We start from the raw sequence: 20,547 nt of genomic DNA, 5'->3' as shown, positions 1-20,547 counted from the left end.
AATCAAAAACAACTGTTGCGAGCAGATTTCTTTCGGAGCATGCTTTTCTCTCATCACCAAGTCCCCTCTTATTTATACATGGAAAGTGACTGACACTCCTGTTCTTTTTCTTTATTTTCATTTCTCTTTTTTTTCCTACCCCGTTGTTAGGCGGTCGCGCTTATTTTTTCCCCAGCACCCATGTTGTCTGTATGCAGGTGTAAGACACAGTGAAAAACAACAAGTGTACAAATCTTTATTCATTTTCCACCATCTGCAAGAAAGGCAACACTGGAGTGGCCAGTGACAAGCAGTGCTCTTCTCAGATGATGCATGATCAAACAGTGAAGGGGAGAGCAGGGATTAAATCAAATAGAGTTGAAGGGGGAAATAATGCACTCCACTCCCTGCAGTGCCCACCTCCCCCTGAAAACCTCGAGGGTGTTGGTAGAGACACTCCTGTTTTTTTTATATACAAACAAGAGATAGTCCTTGACACTGATCCAGCTTCCTCAGAGCCAGCTCTGAGTGAAGCCAAAGTCTGACAATCATGTTTATTTATTTTTATAGCCCCCACACTACCGCATAATTGCATTAGTGCTTATTTTATTTCCCCAGCACCCATGTTGTGTGTGCAGGTGTGAGACACAGTGAGAGACACGAGGTGCACGAATCTTTATTCAAAATTTCCACCACCAGGAAGAAAGGAAACAGCCAGGTGGCCAGTGACAAGCAGTGCCCTTCACTTCAAAGGGCAATACTGTGTGATCAAACAGTGAAGGGGAGGACAGGGATTAAATCAAAATAGAGTTGGAGGGGGAAATAATACACTCCACTCCCTGCGGTGCCCACCTCTCCCTGAACAACTCCAGGCTGTTGGTAGAGACACTCCTGTTCTTTTATTTTTTTTTTCTTCCCACACTATCACCTGGCAATCCCCTGTTTATGTTTTTTAAAACAGAACCTCCTATTCTTTTTTCTTTTTTTTTCCTTTTTTTTTCTTTTTTTTAACCCCCACACTACCGCCTAACTGCGATAGTGCTTATTTTTTCCCCAGCACCCATGTTGTGTGTGTGCAGGTGTGAGACACAGTGAGAGACACAAGGTGTACAAACCTTTATTCAATTTCCACCACCAGGAAGAAAGGAAAACACCCGCGTGGCCAGTGACAAGCACTGCCCTTCACAAAAGGCAATGCTGTGTGATCAAATAGTGAAGGGGAGGCCAGGGTTAAATCAAAATAGAGTTGGCGGGAGAAATAATGCACTCCACTCCCTGCGGTGCCCACCTCTCCCTGAACAACTCCAGGGTGTTGGTAGAGACAATCCTGTTCTTATCTGTCAGCCAGGACTCGTTGATTAGACTAGATTAACAACCCCACTCCGCTACCTCACATCCTATGAGGTCCACCTGGGCTGACCTTATTACGAGCACTGCACCCTTATAGTGCTAGAGTAGAGCATATCATGTCAGTCTAGCTGTGCAGCCTTGCTGTATGCAGCACGCATACATCAACAAAACTACAAAAATGGATTCAGGCAGGCCTTCTTCAAAGAACTGGCAGAAGAGTTTTGATTGGAAGATTGTGGATTTCTGTTTATGTATGTAAAGCCTAATTTCTACATTTTTGATGTTTCTCTGTTTTTATACAAAAACAAAGTATCCCATTTTATTTTCAAACAGATTGAAGGAATACCATCGCCTCCAGAGTTCCATGGTTCCAAAGTCTAAGTGAATAAGGTTGAACTTTGACTATCGCATCGACGCATTTGAATTTTGCAGGATATGAAACTTTCTCAAAGGAAAGTGTGGATTTCCCCTGAATGTTATGGTTTTAGATTAAATAAACTAAATCATCTTGAACACAAAAATATTAGGGTTGACTTGTTTCACTGTGATTTTTTTTTCAAGTAACAATGAAGGACACGATTTCTTAAATAAAAACAAAGTACTGGAAAATACACATCAGGTCTGGCAGTACCTTTGGAGATGGAACCAAAGTTGATGTTTTGAGTATGATATGATTTTTGTCAGAATTCTTAAAGTGCGCTTTAAGTCATTAAATTTTATGGTTTTAAATATACTTCGTACATTATTTTGATTCATGTTATGATACAGCTTTAGAAGGACTAAATTTATAACTAAAATATCATATAACTAAAATAAAGGTATAAGACCAATTGCACAAATTAGCATTGAGGTGAAAAAGAAAATGGCACCTTGGTTGCTTGAGGTGAAAGTTGTAAGAAATAGGAAAGATAGAAGTCTTGCAGGGAATTTTAAAAGGATAGGCCATGGCTGATGAAAATGTTTATAGTTTTTGAAAAGGCCACAAAAGTAGTGGAAATAAGAAAGTCTCTGATTTTTTTATTCCTAGAAGACATTTGGTCTAGTTCCTCATAAGAAACTGTTAGCTAACATTGAAACTCACAAAATAAAGGAAAAATTTTTAACTTGGACCAGAAGTTTACACAGAGACAATAGCCCCACTCCTGATTCAAAAGCCAGAGGTGAGCCAACTTGCACCAAGCATGGTTCCCTCAGCCAAGTTTATAGCCACTGAATCATTAATAGACACAGGGCAAGACTTGTACCTCACCTGGGAGGAGTGCCTTTTCTGCAAACTACTGGACAATCAGATGGCTAGCTTCTCAGCTCTTTATGGTGCCAGCAGTAGCAGTGGGTACTGCTGGGATTGCAGGCTGTTCCTACTGACAAATGTTAGCCAAGCTGGATTCAAAGATAATTTGGCATCTTCCACTGGACCAGTCTGTTAGGCTGCTGAGAAGGGATTGAATTTATGGTCAGGAGGATGATGAAACAGATTGGGAGAGTTGGCCTCCATTGGGCAGTGTTTGTCCCAATAGGAGCCTCCCCAGCCCACAAAAATGCTAGCTGGTGGGGCAGCCTTGCTACCTGGTATGGACAATTTGTACCACAGGGAACATTACAAAAGTGAGGGCCAGGTTATTTAGGAAATTCAAGGATGAATGGGCCACCCAATGCCTACCCACCTCTGGTGGAGGCAGGTAGATGAAGATATGATGTTGCTGCCATGTTACATAATCTTATAGTGCACTCATTTGCCAACCTGTTCCCAAGGGGGCCATCAAATTCCACTAGGAGATTGGCTGAACAGCAGGAGATGCAGATGAAGGAGAATAGGCAGGGGGTGTGTGTAGGGATATCTCACAGAAATAAAGTTCACTATATGAACGATTGACATGACAGGATCGAGAGAGACATTTGCAAGGTTTTCCATTCACATGAAGATAAGCAACACTGTAAGCAGTGCAGAGTAAGGCATGACACTAAAAAGAGATAGAATTAGTGGATTAAATGAATGAACGAAGTTGTGGCACTGGGTCTGTGTAGGCATGTGTGAGGTTATCCACTTTGGACTGCAGTGCTCAAGAAGGCAGCTCACTACCTCCTTCTCAAGGGAACTAGGGACAGGCAATGAATGGTGCACCAGCCAGTGAAACCTCCTTCCCATAAGTGAATAAAAAATAAAGGGTAGAATAAGGTACTTCCTAAATTGTGAAAAGCAAGAGTGCAGATTTGAGATTTAGAAGGACTAAATTTATAACTAAAATATCATTCACTGTTACAAAAATTATTGGAAAAGCTGATGGAGCAAAAGGATTAGAATACAAATGGTTAGAAGTCCTGCTACATCAGTACAAAACTTGCGTTAGACCTTAGATTCAGTACTACATTCAGTTCTAGATGCATGGGATCTACTTGAAGTGTTGGAATGAACCAGAACTTCGAAGATTAAATCAGTGATATTACTGAATCGCTCATTTTCTCTGGAGGTTACCATTGACCAGAAACTGAACTGGACTATCCCTATAAATTCAATGGCTACAAGAGCAAGTCAGAGTATAGGAATCCTGCATTAAGGAACTCATCTCCTAACTCCCCGAAGTCTGTCTCCCATTTATAAGGTACAAGTTAAGTATGGTAGAATACTCACTGTTTGCCTACAACTCCAAAAACATTCAAGAAAATTGACACCATCCAGAACAAAGCAGTCCACTTGATAGGCACCACATCTGCAAACATTCAGAACTGTGACCATATAGAAGATTTTAACAAGAGGAGGCTCCTTTATTGAGCAAGTAGTAGTTTATTACATGTGAGTAACATGTGACCTTAGAGGCACAGCAGCAAGCAAAAATTACAGGGAATATTGGTGGGTGGTGCTTTCAGACCCAGATACAACACCAACCAAAATGTGTATCTGACTGCCTGCTTTTTATTTGCCTATCACAGATATCTACTTAAATTTACCACCAATGGAAATCAAGAGGGTTAAATTAGGTCAGGCAGTACCAAAGTTTACAGTGCTGTGTATCTTCCTAAAGCTACAAAATAGCCAAGAACAGTGCACTCACTGACCAGGTGCTTGTTGGCTGCCATATTAAACAATGCCAAAGTATTCTATCCATCTGTATGCAAGAGTCTGTGCTCATAAAGCACACATACTTATCTCAACAGCAAATTGACTGCAGCCTTAAAAACAAACCCATTACCCAAATACATTGATTTCAACCTCATAAGGACGTTAGCTGAGACCTATTTGTTCACTGGTGACAAGTTTTGAGCTATCATCCTCACCCTTCCATCAGGAATTGTATGGCGCACTGCCCAGATTAAAATGATCAGAAATCATATGTTCTCCAACAAAAATATTTCCCTGCTGTTGGGTGAGGCACAATTTTTGATTCCACCGCTGAAAGTATGAGGCTTTAACCTTCACCATTCAAATTCCAAAAGGCTCATTCTCTGGATCCAAGAACAGAGATGGGTACAGAAAATCCAGCTGTTCCTCAAAAATGAGAAGCAAAGAGGATTTTAAAAGTTTTGGGAGAAAATACATTTGACTGGAATGATGAGATCATCTTGTTGAATAGCAGAGCAGGCCCAAGGGACCAAATCAACAAGGTAAAAACAATGACTGCAGATGCTGGAAACCAGATTCTGGATTAGTGGTGCTGGAAGAGCACAGCAGTTCAGGCAGCATCCAAGGAGCAGCGAAATCAACGTTTCGGGCAAAAGCCCTTCATCAGGAATAAAGGCAGAGAGCCTGAAGCGTGGAGAAATAAGCTAGAGGAGGGTGGGGGTGGGGAGAAAGTAGCATAGAGTACAATAGGTGAGTGGGGGAGGGGATGAAGGTGATAGGTCAGGGAGGAGAGGGTGAAGTAGATAGGTGGAAAAGGAGATAGGCAGCTAGGACAAGTCATGGGGACAGTGCTGAGCTGGAAGTTTGGAACTAGGGTGAGGTGGGGGAAGGGGAAATGAGGAAACTGTTGAAGTCCACATTGATGCCCTGGGGTTGAAGTGTTCCGAGGCGGAAGATGAGGCGTTCTTCCTCCAGGCATCTGGTGGTGAGGGAGCGGCAGTGAAGGAGGCCCAGGGCCTCTATGTCCTCGGCAGAGTGGGAGGGGGAGTTGAAATGTTGGGCCACGGGGCGGTGTGGTCGATTGGTGCGGGTGACCCGGAGATGTTCCTTAAAGCACTCTGCTAGGAGGCGCCCAGTCTCCCCAATGTAGAGGAGACGGCATCGGGAGCAACGGATACAATAAATGATATTAGTGGATGTGCAGGTAAAACTTTGATGGATGTGGAAGGCTCCTTTAGGGCCTTGGATAGAGATGAGGGAGGAGGTGTGGGCGCAGGTTTTACAGTTCCTGCGGTGGCAGGGGAAGGTGCCAGGATGGGAGGGTGAGTTGTAGGGGGCGCGGACCTGACCAGGTAGTCACGGAGGGAACGATCTTTGCGGAAGGCGGAAAGGGGTGGGGAGGGAAATGTATCCCTGGTGGTGGGGTCTTTTTGGAGGTGGCGGAAATGTCGGCAGATGATTTGGTTTATGCGAAGGTTGGTAGGGTGGAAGGTGAGCACCAGGGACGTTCTGTCCTTGATACGGTTGGAGGGGTGGGGTCTGAGGGCAGAGGTGTGGGATGTGGACGAGATGCGTAGGAGGGCATCTTTAACCACGTGGGAAGGGAAATTGCGGTCTCTAAAGAAGGAGGCCATCTGATGTGTTCTGTGGTGGAACTGGTCCTCCTATGAGCAGATATGGCAGAGGCGAGGAATTGGGAATATGGGATGGCATTTTTGCAAGAGGTAGGGTGGGAAGAGGTGTATTCCAGGTAGCTGTGGGAGTCGGGTTTGTAAAATGGATACTCTTTCCCTGAGATGATATGTTTGACATTACCTTGTTCAATTCTGTTTAGTGTTTATGGCATGACAATGTTCAGAACCATGTTTGTCTAATAAAGTGCACTTGATGTACCACATAAGACAATGGTAGCACATTATGGAATTAGTCATTTAGAATTTTTGGACTATTCACCCAGTTACTGCTGTTCAAATGCCACCACAGCAGTCGTGAAACTTACGTTTAGTCAATTAGTCAAACTTGAAAGTTAAAAATTACATATTGGTAATAGTGACGTTGTGTTCTTAAAGAAAATAATCTCTTGTGTTTACTTGGTCTGGCTAACATGTGACTCCAGACCCATAGAGAAGCGGTTGAATCTTAACTGCCCTCCTAATAACCAGGCCAGCTCTTGGCTGGTCCTGAAGGTAGGTGTCTTCACCACCAGCTTCTCATGGACAATCAGGGCTGAGCAGCAATTAACCTCTGACACACACAACAACTTGTGAATTTTTTTTTAAAAATTGATTCATCCACATTTTCTCCAATTGAAGATATTGGAAACAGGATGTAATCAATTGGATTTGTGTGATTTAGCTAATGTGTAGCAGATGAGGTAAGTTCAGCTTCCAGATCTTTGCGGTTTGTGGTAGTTACTTAAAAAAAAATGGTGGGACCTGAGCTGGAGAGAACCAATGAATGAATCAAACGTCTGATTTTCGTCCAAACACAATATACTGAAGTTTAATGATTTTCTTCAGAAACTTTCAAATTAACTTTGAAGTACAATAATGACAAACCAGCATGTGGTACACTGCAGTGAAAAAATTTGATTGAATTCCCTTGTCAGAACCATGTATCCTTTGGGGCAGGTTAGTATGACCCCAATTTCTATGATGTTAGGAACTCAGCAAGAAGAAGGTCAGTCAAGATAACCCAAGGCCAGAAGAGCTTAGAAGTAATCATATATTGATAACTATTCTGTTTTGAAAGATTTAACCCACCAGTTGCTGCAGTGCGAAGAGTTACTGAAGTGTATAGGCCCCAGGCTAGCTGTTAGGCCCTCCTGCAGGCCGTCAGGATCAATAACTAATCTACTGAGTCTTATAGCGGAAGTGATGATCAATTCGAGGCCTTTAATGACTCCACTCATGAAGCAGGGTAATCTCTGTCAGCGTTACTGTCATCCAGCAGGTGTGCTGGTTGCTGGTGCTCCTATGGATAACACCAGCTTTATGTCTATGAGCACTGGCTTTTTTTAAAGCTGAGGCATCCTTTGAGAATATGGATATGTGGGCCATGTTCAGGGTCACATTGATTTAACGTTGCACCAAATGTGTTTCAGTCAGAATTTTCCTCCCTCCAGTCCAAGGTCTCAGGTTTACGGAAGGAAATAGGTCAGGTTAGATACTTAAATGTTGCTAATTTCTCAAACTTTCCCATAAAGAAGAGAAAGAATTTGCATTTATAATAGCACCTTTCATGCCTTTGCAAATTTTCTTACAACTAATGAAATACTTTTGAAATGTAGTCACTATAGTAACCGTAATACAGAAAACATGGCAGTCAATTTTAGCCACATGCTCAGGGTAAGAGACCCATTTTTTTTTATTTTTGGACTGTAGTCTGAAAATAAGGAAAAAGATGAACACGGTCTTTCAAAGGGGAGAGTGGGTCAGGAGATGTTTGTAGTTGGGGGAAAAAAAAGTGTAGCTAACTGATGCATATGAAATAATGCTACTATTTGGGAACATTGAGTCCAGGTGACCCGCCTACATTTGCCATGTGTCAGGAGTGCTCGGCACAGTAAGACACTCTGATTAGTCATGTTCAGTTTAGCAAAATCACATGAGGGAAATGAAAATCAAGAAAAAGGAAATCCCACAGGTTGGCTGCATCGATATATATCTCTCTCTCTCTCTCTCCCTCCTTCCTCTGTAAAAACGCTCACTCAAATTCTTTGTCGGAAAACTACCCAATGCTGAGTGAAACAGTTCAACAACACAAAGGAAGAAGAGCCAGCCTAGATCCAATCTATTAACCAGTGAACTAGAGACTGATATTATTTGTACAGATAGCATTGAGGCATCATTGAAGAACTGGAGGAGTGTTAAACGAACATATCCAATTTTTGAGATTCGGACTGATGATTCCAACCCGTATTTTGTTAACGTTTTCTCTATTTATAACATCTGTTTATCTGTTCATCTTTGTTTGTGTGTTTGTGTGGGGGGGAGGATGATTTAAAAGTTCAAGTTATATACATCGGAAATCCTTTAGTTTACTATTCTTGTTAAAGTTAGGTGTGTTGCAATAAATAGACCTATTTTAACTGAACACCTAGTGTGGTTTGTTTTTGCCTTCAGTAGCAGTCAGGCAGGCAAATTGGGATTTTTGATTGCTTTATGTAAATTTTCACATTTCTGGTAAATGCTACAATAGAGGGGGGTGATATTAGGACACACTTCCAAAATGTGCTACCAGTACATTCATAGGAATCAGAGGCTGCAATCCCGCAGTGAGTAACTCACCTCCTGACTCCCCAAAGCCTGTCCACTGTCCATAAAGCACAAGTCTGGAGTGCGATGGAATATTCCCCACCTTCAAATTCACGACCACTACTATCGAGAAGAACAAAGGCAGCAGACGTATGGGAGCACCACCAGCTTGCAAATTCCCCTCCAAGCCACACACCATCCTGACCTGGAAATATATTGCTGTTCCTTCAGTGTCACTGGGCTAAAAATCCCTCTTCAATAACACTGTGCCTCTATCTACCGCCCACGGACTACAGCAGTTAAGAAGGCAGCTGAACACCTTCTCAAGGGCAACTAGGGATGGGCAGTAGATGAAGGTGGAAACTATCCATGAGCTACCACAGCTGCACCAGGAGTTGAATCTGTACCGCCACTCTGCATGTCATTTAGCCAATTGAGCTAACTGACGCCTACTACCAGCTATATAGAATTGAACAGCGACAAAGGGAAAACTAGCCATTTGGGTACAGAACTGGTTCGAAGGGAAGAGATAGAGGGTGGTTGTGAAGGGTTTGCTTTGCAGACTGGAGGCCTGTGACCAGTGATGTGCCACAAGGATCAGTGGTAGAATTACTGGCATGTAAATGATTTGGATGTGAACATAGGAGGTATGATTATTAAGTTTGCAGATGACACCAAAATTGGTGGTGTGGTGAACAGCCAAGAAAGTTACCTCAGAGTATAATGAACCCTTGATCAGATGGGCCAATGGGCCGAGAAGTGGCAGATGGAGTTTAATTTAGATAAATGTGAGGTGCTGTATTTAGGAAAGGCAAATCAGAGCAGGAATTATACACTTGTTTTTAAGGTCCTGGGGAGTGTTCTGAATAAAGAGACCTTGGAGTGCAGACTCATCGTTCCTTGAAAGGATATTTGCAGGTAGACAGAATACTGAGGAAGACATTTGATAACCTTGTCTATATTGGTCAGTACATTGAGTATAGGTGTTTGGAGGTCAATTTGTGGCTGGACAAGACATTGTTTAGGCCACTTTTGGAATACTGTGTTCAGTTTTGATCTCCCTGCTTTAGGAAGGATGTTGTGAAACTTGAAAGGGGTCAGAAAAGATTTACAAGGATGTTGTCAGGGTTGGAGGGTTTGAGATATAAGGAGAGGTTGAATAGGCTCGGGTCATTTTCCCTGGAGCATCAGAGGTTGAGAGGTGACCTTATGGATGTTCATAAAATCATGAGGAACATGGACCAGGTGAATAGCCAAGATCTTTTCTCAGGGTAAGGGAGCAAAGAGGGGCATAAGTTTAGGGTGAGAGGGGAAAGATTCAAAAGGAACCTAAGGGGCAACCTTTTCACACAGTGGATGGTGCGTGTATGGAACGAGCTGCCAGAGAAAGTAGTGGAGGCTAGTACAATTACAACATTTAAAAGGCACCTGAATGGGTATATGAATAGGAAGAGTTTAGAGGGATATGAGCTAAATTCTGGCAAATTGGACTAGATTGGATATCTGGTTGGCGTGGATGGGTTGGAGGGAAGGATCTGTTTCTATGCTGTACATCTCTATGGCTCCATGATGACTCCATGCGCAAAGTAGGAAACATTTTAGACAACTCATTATCTGACATGAGTCTCCTAACACAGAAATGACTTTCTGAGTCAAGGCACCTTTTTATTTGAAACATTCTGTCGATTTACAATGAGCCTCTCTGATGGGCATGTTCAGCAAACAGACACAAATGATAACCTCCATTCATATGACATTTCTTATCTGCCCCAGAAATACCAAGGTGCCTCACATCGAATGAAGTACAGTTTGATGTTTTAATATCAGAAATGCAGCAGCCCCTTTATGCACAGCAAGATCCCACAATCAGGCTAATGACCATAACATTTGCTTTTGGATGCAAAGGGGGTCAAGGGATATGGGGATAGCAAAGGAAGGTGGAGTTAAGGTCAAAAACCATTGTTCTGAATGTCAGAGCAACTTCAAAGAGACAAATGGCAATGTCCTTCTCATCTGCCTGTGTTAACATATTGATAGCACACTTGCAGCCTGGTCTGTATGGAACACAAATCAGCTTCATATATTCTTATTCAGGGAGAGATTTCCACTTGGAGGTCATGAAATTGCACAGACGCTGTAACTTGGATTCACTCTTGGTCGACAATAGTAACAATGGCTGCAGCCAATTCCATGTCTGGGTCACAGTGTCCTTGTGGGTGGGGGAGATAGAACAGGAGGCAAAGCATAGGGCTTGGAGAGAGGGGTAAGAGATAGGCTGGGGTGGACAGGGAGAGAGGAAGAAAAACAAGTGGGTGCTTGAGAGGTGAAGGGAGGGAGAGAGACGGAGACAGATGAGAAGGACAGATGAGAAAGATGGAGTCAGATGAGAAAGATGACAGATTACTGATGAGAAAGATAGAATCAGAGCTGCAGCCAGGGAGTTGCAGAGAGAAGCCGGGGCCATTGATTCTGACACAGCCACAAACACACACCAGGCATTTGCTTTCACTCCCAGCTCCGAGACCCTCCTAGAGCCTTCTCAGTCATCACGCTATCTTTGTTGTTTCTCAGATTCAGAATGTCTGCAGACTCTTAAATTAACATGGTACCTGCTGACCGTGTGGTGCACTGAAACGTATACTTACAGCTCCCTCCGCACAGCAAGCAGAGCTAGTCACAGCTGCACAGAGGCTGTGTCTCGGCTGCTACAGTTTATACCTTCTTTTCCCTCCCTGCACCCAACCACATCTGGTCTGAGCAATTCAGGAACTATTGTGGGCCCGCTAGACCAACTCGAATCACCCATTCAATAAGTAACTGGCTAAAAGGACCACGTTTGGCACTCCTGTGGCAAGACTGGTCAGGATACTATGAATCAATTTTAATATACCAAAAGCAAAGAAAGCAGAATGCTACAGATGCTGGAAATCTGAAACAGAGTGCTGGAGAAACTCAACCAGTCTGGCAGCATCTGTGCAGAGAAAGTGGTGTTAACGTTTCGGTTCCAGTGACCCTTTGTCAGAACACAGATGCTGCTAGACCGGTTGAGTTTGGAGTTTGAGCATGTCTCCTCTCCTTAAAAAGCCACATCCTGGTCTCAAACCGTTAACTCTGTTTTATACTCGATTCATACTGATCCACAAAGATTTTCCTCCTGAGGCACTTGATGCCATTTGGAACAGTGGATTTCATTTATATAGAACCAGTGAGCTACAGTCAAGCTGGTATCCAAGCAGCTTTGGATTAGTTGGCCCAGAAGTAGCTGACTGGCTACAAGAGTAGAGTTTGGTATGGGGGAATGGGTTTTGGCCTGTGGTTAACAATTGTATGATCCGGCACTGGGTCAGCAACAATCCAGATTTTTCCCCTGGAGAGCAGAGGTATTGTCCACCCCACAAAAACTGTTTAATAGTTGCCCACACTGGGCCTCTCCTACTACCCTGCTAGTGAATTTGTTCAGTTAGAGAGTGCCCAGCACACGTGCTGCACAGTGCTGACTGAAGATGGGAATTGATGTTTTATGTACATCATATGAACCCTAATTTGCCATTGTATGAAATGGACAGACACTTTAACAGACCACGTTAGCCACATATTATATATTATAGTGTGGAAAAAGAGCTGGATCTAATTAGCCAGCAATTTGTTAGAAGCTATTTGTGAAGAACAAACCAAGACTGGAATGCTTTCAGGGAAACTGTTTATTGCTTGCCACAGTTTAATATTCCACTGCACAAACAATCCCCACTGGCTGACTTTACTTTACATCCACATCACAGTATTCTTTTGAGAAGATCAGATTAATCAAATCAAACCAAATAAAAGCAAAATAAGCCCTTAGGGGCGCTGGGACTTAAATTGATATTTTTAAAGAAACTTAGAGAAATTTAAATCAAAGTGTCCTCAGAAAGGGGTAATAAAGCACTGCAGCTATTGGGGATCCCATCAGCTCTTGCATTTAGTTACACCCTGCATAAAACCAAATGTAAACAAAATGAAAACAAAAATGATACAGCGTCAGGGGGGCACTGTAACTTAATATTTTTAAAAATGTTTAGAAAAATTTAGAATTTCGAAAATCTTAAATCACAATGTCATAAGAAGGGCCAATAAGACACCTCCAACCCAGAGATGTCCATTTGTCACAGAAACAAACCTTAGCACATTAACGTGTAATAATTATTAACTAATCAATGCCCAATATGTCACCTTCAACAACGAGATACTAAGCATCCATCAACAGAACCTATTAGATACAATCAACCAACTGGATGTGGAAGTGTTCCAGTGGGGTTATGTTCATGGCTGTACTGGAGAGCCAAGATATTTCCGTAACATAACAGATGTCCCCTAGGGGGCTCTTGTGGCGCAGCAGTAGAATTCCTACCTATGGCATCAAAAGCCTGGGTCTAAAGTCCCACCAGCTCCAGATGTGTGGAATGGTATCTTTAAACAGCTTGATTTGAAAAATAGTTTTTTTTTCAAACAAAGCAGCAGTGCAATAAACCAGTTTTAATTAAGCAAAAGAACTCTCATCTTTCTGGACAAAGTGAGATTGTTTCAAACATTTGGGAATCAGAAGACATCAATGCCAGCTGGTAAGAGGTGCTTTTCATAACTTGAATAAACACTGTCATAGCCATCATGTTGTTCAAGCCTCTGTTACTGGGAGTGATGTTGCTGGGTTTGATTAGTAAAGCCTTGTTCACTGGGTGGATAATAGCCACATGCACAAACTTCTGCATCGTGCCATGACTGCCTCAGCTTTCAAGCCTCCACGGCAAGGACAAGAGCAAACAAGATATGAGGATAGTGGACATTGATACTGACCCCTGGGAGACAGCCATCTGCGACCTCAGGAGACTGACTGCTTGGAAGGACATTGGAAAGAGACAAACAGAAATGAAAAGTTCAGCCGTCAAAACAGAGGCCTGTAAACTGTGCTCCTTCTCAGCCCCCTGTCTTCCTCTGCTGTGATTGCAGCAGAGTCTGTCACAGAGAGGAACTGGGGGTGCTGAGCCGCACCAGCCACTGGCTCCTGCAGAGGGGACCACTGGGGCTCAAGCCATTGAGTAACGAGACAGAAGGCTGCCAGAATGGACCATGTGGAGGTTCAGTTCAGTTACTGGTGAGCTACAGCAAATTGCACATTGTCATTCACTGTCTTGCTGTTGTAACTATAAATCTCATTAATGACAGTGTTAATAAATGTTACAAAACCCAGCCTTTAGTGCTAGCAGTGGTCAGAATATTGATGTTAGTTTATAAATTCCCAACTCATTAACACCAGTTTTGCCAAATCCCTCCACATACAACAGCCTGCTTCAGTGCACTACAGTATATATGGAAGGAGTTTTATACCATAAAGATTTCTGTAAGTCATCAAAATAAGAAAGCACCAGAGCTGGGTCTTATCCATGACCCTTCATTTACAGGAAAGACCATCTCAAAGTACAAAATAACCAATTCCTTCCCCTCTCCTGTTCGGTTTTTGTGACCCAGCTTCATTGTAAGTTGAAAGGTAACATTATATGTTCTCTGATATACAGGCTGAGGCTTAGACCCTCTTTAACCCAGATCACAGAGATGGAAAAGACAAGTGGCCTGAGGGGACAGATAGTGGAGACTGATGTAGCTAAAGCGAAGAAAAAAGGCTAAACCAAATAGGACTCTGAAAGAGCAATCCCATCTGGTCAAAAACTTAATGGTCAGTGACCCTGCTGGCCATTCCACTACTTGGCTTTACACAGTGGACAATTTGAAAAGGCTGCATTCAACAATACAAAAAGGGAAGGTGAATGAGCTGGAGTCACAGGCCGCGGGCTGGGGAGGAACAGGTGACTGCTGTGGACTTTAGAAATTCAAAACCACTGACTATTCACATCCTCCGCAGTCCCCTGATACGCAAAGCATGAAGAACAGATTTAGGATAATAACAGAGCTGTGACCTCTGTGACCTTGTGGCTGAGAATTGTCATGTTTGGCCAGGATACTATCAGACTGCAGGACCTCAGGGAGCACCTTTTCCCAGGTAGGGAGCTGAACGCCTGAGCAAGCGCTCAGCCTGGGAATGTGCAATAACAGAGCTTAACTGATCTTCCCAGGGTCAGCAGGCTGCTCGGGTTTAACCACTGAGACTTTGTGACTTTTTGTTTAATCCGACTTCCCTTCACTCGGTCCGACTTCAAATGCTTCAATCTGCAGTACTTCGGTTACTGGCTAATAGGATGTAAACCTAACGTTACAGCTGGACCAATTAGGAGAGAAGGAACATTTCTTCAGGCAACGGGTGGTTAAAGCAATCAGACTCTGTCCCGCAACAAGTGCTTCAATCAATCTGAGATTTGAGAGATTTGTTTCCACCCAAAGGTGTTCAGGAGCACGTTGCTAAGGCAGCTGATGGAGTTAAGACGCTTACTGGATTTCAAAGAATCTGTTTGAAAGATGTCGTTGGATCTTTTCCATAGGTGAATGAGATTCAGTGTAACATCATTTCAAACAAGATCTGGAGATGCCGGTGTTGGACTGGGGTGGACAAAGTTAAAAATCACACAACACCAGGTTCTAGTCCGACAGGTAGCTGTCTGATGAAGGAGCAGCGCTCCGAAAGCTAGTGCTTCCAAATAAACCTGTCGGACTATAACCTGGTGTTGTGTGATTTTTAACTTCAAACAAGATGGCGGCTGAGTAGGGGAACTGAGCCCAGGCCCCAACCGCTCCCATCAGCTTTCTTTCTCTTCTTTTTCCTTTTACTTTCTCTTTTCCTCACTTTCATTCCTTTAAAGCCTGGAGAGCGTCGGGTGAAGGAGGAGGCTTCAGGCAGCAATCCCAGAACATAGCTCCATGCCAACCTGGGGGTCTCCTGCTGAGTGAGGAGCAGGTCCTGGGCTGACTCCCCCTCGGCACAGACTCTCAGGCTGGGCCGAGGCTCAAGGTCCACAGCTAGGTGCGGACCCCTGAAGGAGCAGAAGCTTCGGCGAAGGGGATGGACAACGGATTGGCAACTGTGTCTGCAGGAAGATAGGATGGGGAACAGGAGGTTTCTCCTAGCTCAGTGGTGAGGTGGCTCCCAGTGGACAGGCATCACGGTCTTCTTCAGTGGAGGCTTCTAGCCCAGTATTCCGGTGCTCCGGAATGGCGGGCTCATCCCAGTTTCTTCTTTAGGGTATTCCATTCTTCCTTAATTGGTTTTCCCCAAACCCAGGAAGTGTTAACTGAACTGTGATGAACTTTGTCTTAATTTTACTTCTTTTTATTATTTATGTATGACTTCTGTCATTAATATAGGCACCGTGGTGTGATAGCTTATAAAACATTTCACTGTATTTCTCATGGAGAAGTACACATGACAATAAATTTCTACTCTAAAAGACAGTGACGGCTAAACGAGGCTGTAGTTTTGTCGCTATAGGTGTCACGTTGGCATTAAAATGATGTGTATTCCTGACACCCACCACAAAGAACAGTATCCAGGTAAGGCCATTAATGTGGGCAGTAGGTGATATGTCAGAACAATGTGCTGTAGGTTGGTTGCAGTGTCAGGAACCAACACCATTGCTTTCTGACTTTACTATTCCAGCTAAGAACCTTTCTCCAACACTGGGCAGTGATAATACATTAAGTTGCAGGAAGGATAGCACCACAAGCTCCCACCTCAGGTGGTGCTATTTAAAGGAAACAATGACTATTCTCAAGTTAATGGGTACTTGTTGAGTTTGTGAACGTGCCGGTGGGTTGGCAGAGTTGGCCAAAAGTTGTTGAAGGCCTGACAGAATGAGACTACCTGTGGAGAAGGTCATGAGGTTCAGACCCTCCATGGAAAGTGGAGAAGGAGAGCACTTGTGGCCCTGTCATTTTCCAGGAACCTACACCAGGAATGGTGTGTGAATTGTCTGTGTTTCTCACAGAGCTCTGCCACTGCTTTCAATCATACAGCCACAGAGTCCTGGAGTCATATAGCATGTACACCCCCCAGTCCTGCGGTTATGGCTGATACAAATATTCCCGCAATTGCCTCCCTAACTTCCCACAACATCCTGGGATACACTTGATCAGGTACCTGTAGATTTATCCACGTTTATTTTTTTCTAAGACCTCCTGCACGTCCTCTTCTATAAAGCGAACCGTTTTCAAAACATCAATATTTATTTCCTTGAGTTCTCTGGCCTCGATTTCTTCCTCCACTGTAAAAATTGACACAAATATCCATTTAATATCTCTCCTATCTCCTGAGGTTCAACACTAAGACGTTGCTCTTTGAGGAATCCTACTCTCTCTAGTTGCTCTTTTGCTCTTAATGTTTAGTAGAAGCTTTTTAAATTATCTTTGATCTTAACTGCCAAGGCTATCTCATATCCTCTCTTTGCCTTCCTGATTTCCCTCTTAATAGTACCCTTACACTCTTTATATCTTCAAGTTATTAATTTGATTCCAGTTGTCTCTACCTAGCATATGATTCTTCTGTATTCTTGACTAGAACCTCAATGTCTTTATTCATCCAATGTCCCCTACTCTTACTAGCCTTATATTTTACTCTAACAGGAACATAATGCCTCTGTATTGATAACACAAATGCTAGAGATCACAGCGGGTCAGACAGCATCATGGAGAGAGAGCAAGCTAACATTTTGAGTCTAGATGACTATTCTCTGATTCAAATAGGATGCTGTTTGAATAAATACAAGTCTCACTTCTACAGCGATACAACAAATTAAAACGTAGTCCCTCAAATTTCACACAAAATGTATCTTCCAAACTGCTCCCCTGTCTCTCCAGTTTTTCTTCTGCTGATTCTGCTGTCAGGGATGTTTCCTCTGTAATTTCTTCTGTTCTGAATGCCTCTCTCCACTGAATTCTGCTGTCAGGAAGATTATCTGTGAGTGCTGTGTACCTTCATGAATAGGTGGTGTTTTTTAGAGAGTGTGGAGATATCTGTTTTTCTCAATGGTGAGTGTGCTCTCACTTCAGATGGCAGTTGGCTCTCTCCAGTTTTCAAAATGCCTCCATCTTTTCTATCCTTGATGATGTATTAATTTCTTTACAATTAAATTGGTTCCCGGTTGTCAAAACCATCAGGTTTAATTTTTTTTTCCACCTGACAATCCCCTGATTATCTTTTTTTTAATAAGCACTACCACCGCCTAACTGCGGTAGTGCTTATTTTTTCCCCAGCGCCCATAGTGTGTGTGTGCAGGTGTGAGACACAGTGAGAGACACGAGGTGCACGAATCTTTATTCAATTTCCACCACCAGGAAGAAAGGAAACACCCGAGTGGCCAGTGACAAGCGATGCCCCTCACATCAAAGAACAATGCTGTGTGATCAAACAGTGAAGGGGAGGGTAGGGACTAAATCAAAATAGAGTTGGAGGGGGAAATAATGCACTCCACTCCCTGCGGCGCCCACCTCTCCCTGAACAACTCCAAGGTGTTGGTGGACACCGCGTACTCCTTCTCCAAGGACACCCGGGCTCTAACGTAACCGCGGAAGAGGGGCAGGCAGTCGGCCCTAACGACCCCCTCCACGGCCCGCTGTCTGGACCTGTTGATGGCCAGTTTGGCCAGGCCCAGGAGCAGACCACGAGGAGGTCTTCAGACCTGCCCTCCCTCCTCCGTACCGGGTGCCTGAAGATCAACCATCAGGTTTAAATGTGATAGGTTTTCAGTATCTAATGGCTTTAAATTAATTGGTTAATTCAAGCTAGTTTCCAAAACACAAAACAAGCCTAAAGTTCTCCAATCACAGCTAATTGTTACATGTTTCCATTTTAGAACTGTCTGTGCATTTACAGCTGCTTGTAGACACTTTTTGTTAAAATCTCCAAGCTTTGAAAAGCACTTTATCTCTTAAAGGGACCACGCACTCTGTTCTAAACAAATAAACTCTCGGTCCCTGTCTTCCACTGCACAAGTACTCTCCACAACTCTGTAACACCCTCCTCTCTTGCCTCCCTTTCTATGTTGCTTCCTAATAGCATTTACAACCTGGAACATTAAACTGCCAGTCCTGTCCTTCCCTCAGCTAAGTTTCAGTAATAGCGATGACATCCCAGTCCCATGTTCCCATATATGCCCTGAGTTCATCAGCCTTACCTGTAAATCCTCTTGCATTTAAGTAAATACAGTCTTATTCTTCAGAGTTACCTTGTTCTTTGACTTGCTCTTAATTGGGTCTGTAGATTGGAAGAAGCAAAAATGGCCTTTAGTAGAGTGATATGCTCTTCTTGTCGGATGTGGGAGTTTAGGGAGAGTTTCCCTGTTACTGAGGTTTACATCTGCAATAAATGCAGTTGGTTGCAAATCCTTTCAGTTCGAATGGATTAGTTGGAGAGACAGTTAGAGGCAATGAGGAATTTACAAGAGCAAGGGGTGTGTGATGGATGGCAGTTATAGGAAGGGAGGAAAGCTGCAGATATAGTCACATAGATAGGTAAGAGAGGTAGGCAGGTAGTGCAGGAGTATTCTGTAGCTATCCCCATTTCAAACAAGTATGCTGTTTTGGAAAATATAGGGGGTGTTGGATTCTCAGGGGAATGTAGCACGAACAGCCTCGGGACGATTTAAACTAGCAAGGTGGGGGAGTGGGACCTAGGGAGATGGTGAGGTAAGAGATCAATCTGAGACCGGTACAGTTGAGAAAAGAATGTAGCACAGATTCAGGTTTCTGGTATTGAGACTGGCTCTCATGCAATGAGGGGTACATTAGATTTCAAGAGATCAATTGTGTTAGGGGATTCTCTAGTCCGAGGCACAGATAGATGTTTCTGTGGCCAGCAGCGAAAAATCAGAATGGTGTGTTGCCTCCCAGGTGCCAGGATCAAGGATGTCTCAGAGAGGGTGCAGAATGTTCTCAAAGGGGAGGAGGTCATTGGACACATTGGAACCAACGACATAGGAAGGGAAAAGGTTGAGATTCTGAAGGGAGATTACAGAGAGTTAGGCAGGAATTTAAAAAGGAGATCCTCGAGAGTAGTAATATCTGGATTACTCCTGGTGCTACGAGGTAGTGAGGGCAGGAATAGGAGGATAGAGCAGATTAGTGCATGGCTGAGGAGCTGGTGTATGGGAGAAGGATTCATGTTTTTGGATCATTGGAATCTCCTCTGGGGTATAAGTGACCTGTACAAGAAGGACAGATTAGAAGGGGACTAATATACTGGCAGGGAGATGTGAGAGATCTACTTGGGAGGATTTCCAGGGAAATGGTAAGAAAAGAGATCAATTCTGAGACTGGGGGTACAGTTGAGAAAAAAAGCGAGTCAAACAGTCCGGGCAGGCAGGGACAAAGCAGAGAACAAGGTAGGACTGATAATTTAAACTGTATTTATTTCAATGCAAGAGGCCTAACAGGGAAGATAGATGAACTCAGGGCATGGTTAGGAACATGGGACTGGGATATCATAGCAAGGTATGGACAGGAGTGGCAGCTTAATGTTCCAGGATACAAATGGTACAGGAAGGACAGAAAGGGAAGCAAGAGAGGAGAGGGAGTGGTTTTTGATAAGGGATAGCATTACAGCAGTACTTAGGGAGGATATTCCCCAAAGTACATCCAGGGAAGTTATTTGGGTGGAACTGAGAAATAAGAAAGGGATGATCACCTTATTGGGATTGTATTATAGACTCCCTAATAGTCAGAGGGAAATTGAGAAACAAGTTTGTAAGGAGATCTCAGCTATCTGTAAGAATAATAGGGTGGTTATGGTAGGGGATCTTAACTTCTTGAACATAGACTGGTTCTGCCATAATGTTAAGGGTTTAGATGGAAAGGAATTTGTTCAGTGTCTACAAAAAAAAATTCTGATTCAGCATGTGGATGTACCGACTAGAGAAGGTGCAAAATGTGACCTACTCTTGGGAAATAAGGCAGGGCAGGTGACTGAGGTGTCAGTGGGGGAGCACTTTG

The 20,547-nt window shown here is 43.4% G+C and overlaps 1 protein-coding gene across 1 annotated transcript in view; it reads left to right on the top strand.

Moving 5' to 3' along the window:
• ass1 (argininosuccinate synthase 1) overlaps positions 1–2,062 on the top strand; it is a 153,886-nt gene extending 151,824 nt beyond the window's left edge. The window contains exon 15 of the mRNA XM_072565748.1: positions 1,663–2,062. Coding sequence (XP_072421849.1) covers positions 1,663–1,714 — 52 coding nt within the window. The 3' untranslated portion in view covers positions 1,715–2,062. The remainder of the gene's footprint in view (positions 1–1,662) is intronic.
• The last annotated feature ends 18,485 nt before the right edge of the window (positions 2,063–20,547 follow it).

The sequence above is a fragment of the Chiloscyllium punctatum genome, chromosome 49 (assembly GCF_047496795.1).
Source record: "Chiloscyllium punctatum isolate Juve2018m chromosome 49, sChiPun1.3, whole genome shotgun sequence".
Classification (NCBI taxonomy): domain Eukaryota; kingdom Metazoa; phylum Chordata; class Chondrichthyes; order Orectolobiformes; family Hemiscylliidae; genus Chiloscyllium; species Chiloscyllium punctatum.
Note: the sequence above shows the minus strand (reverse complement) of the source record. Positions and strands in the feature narration are given on the sequence as shown.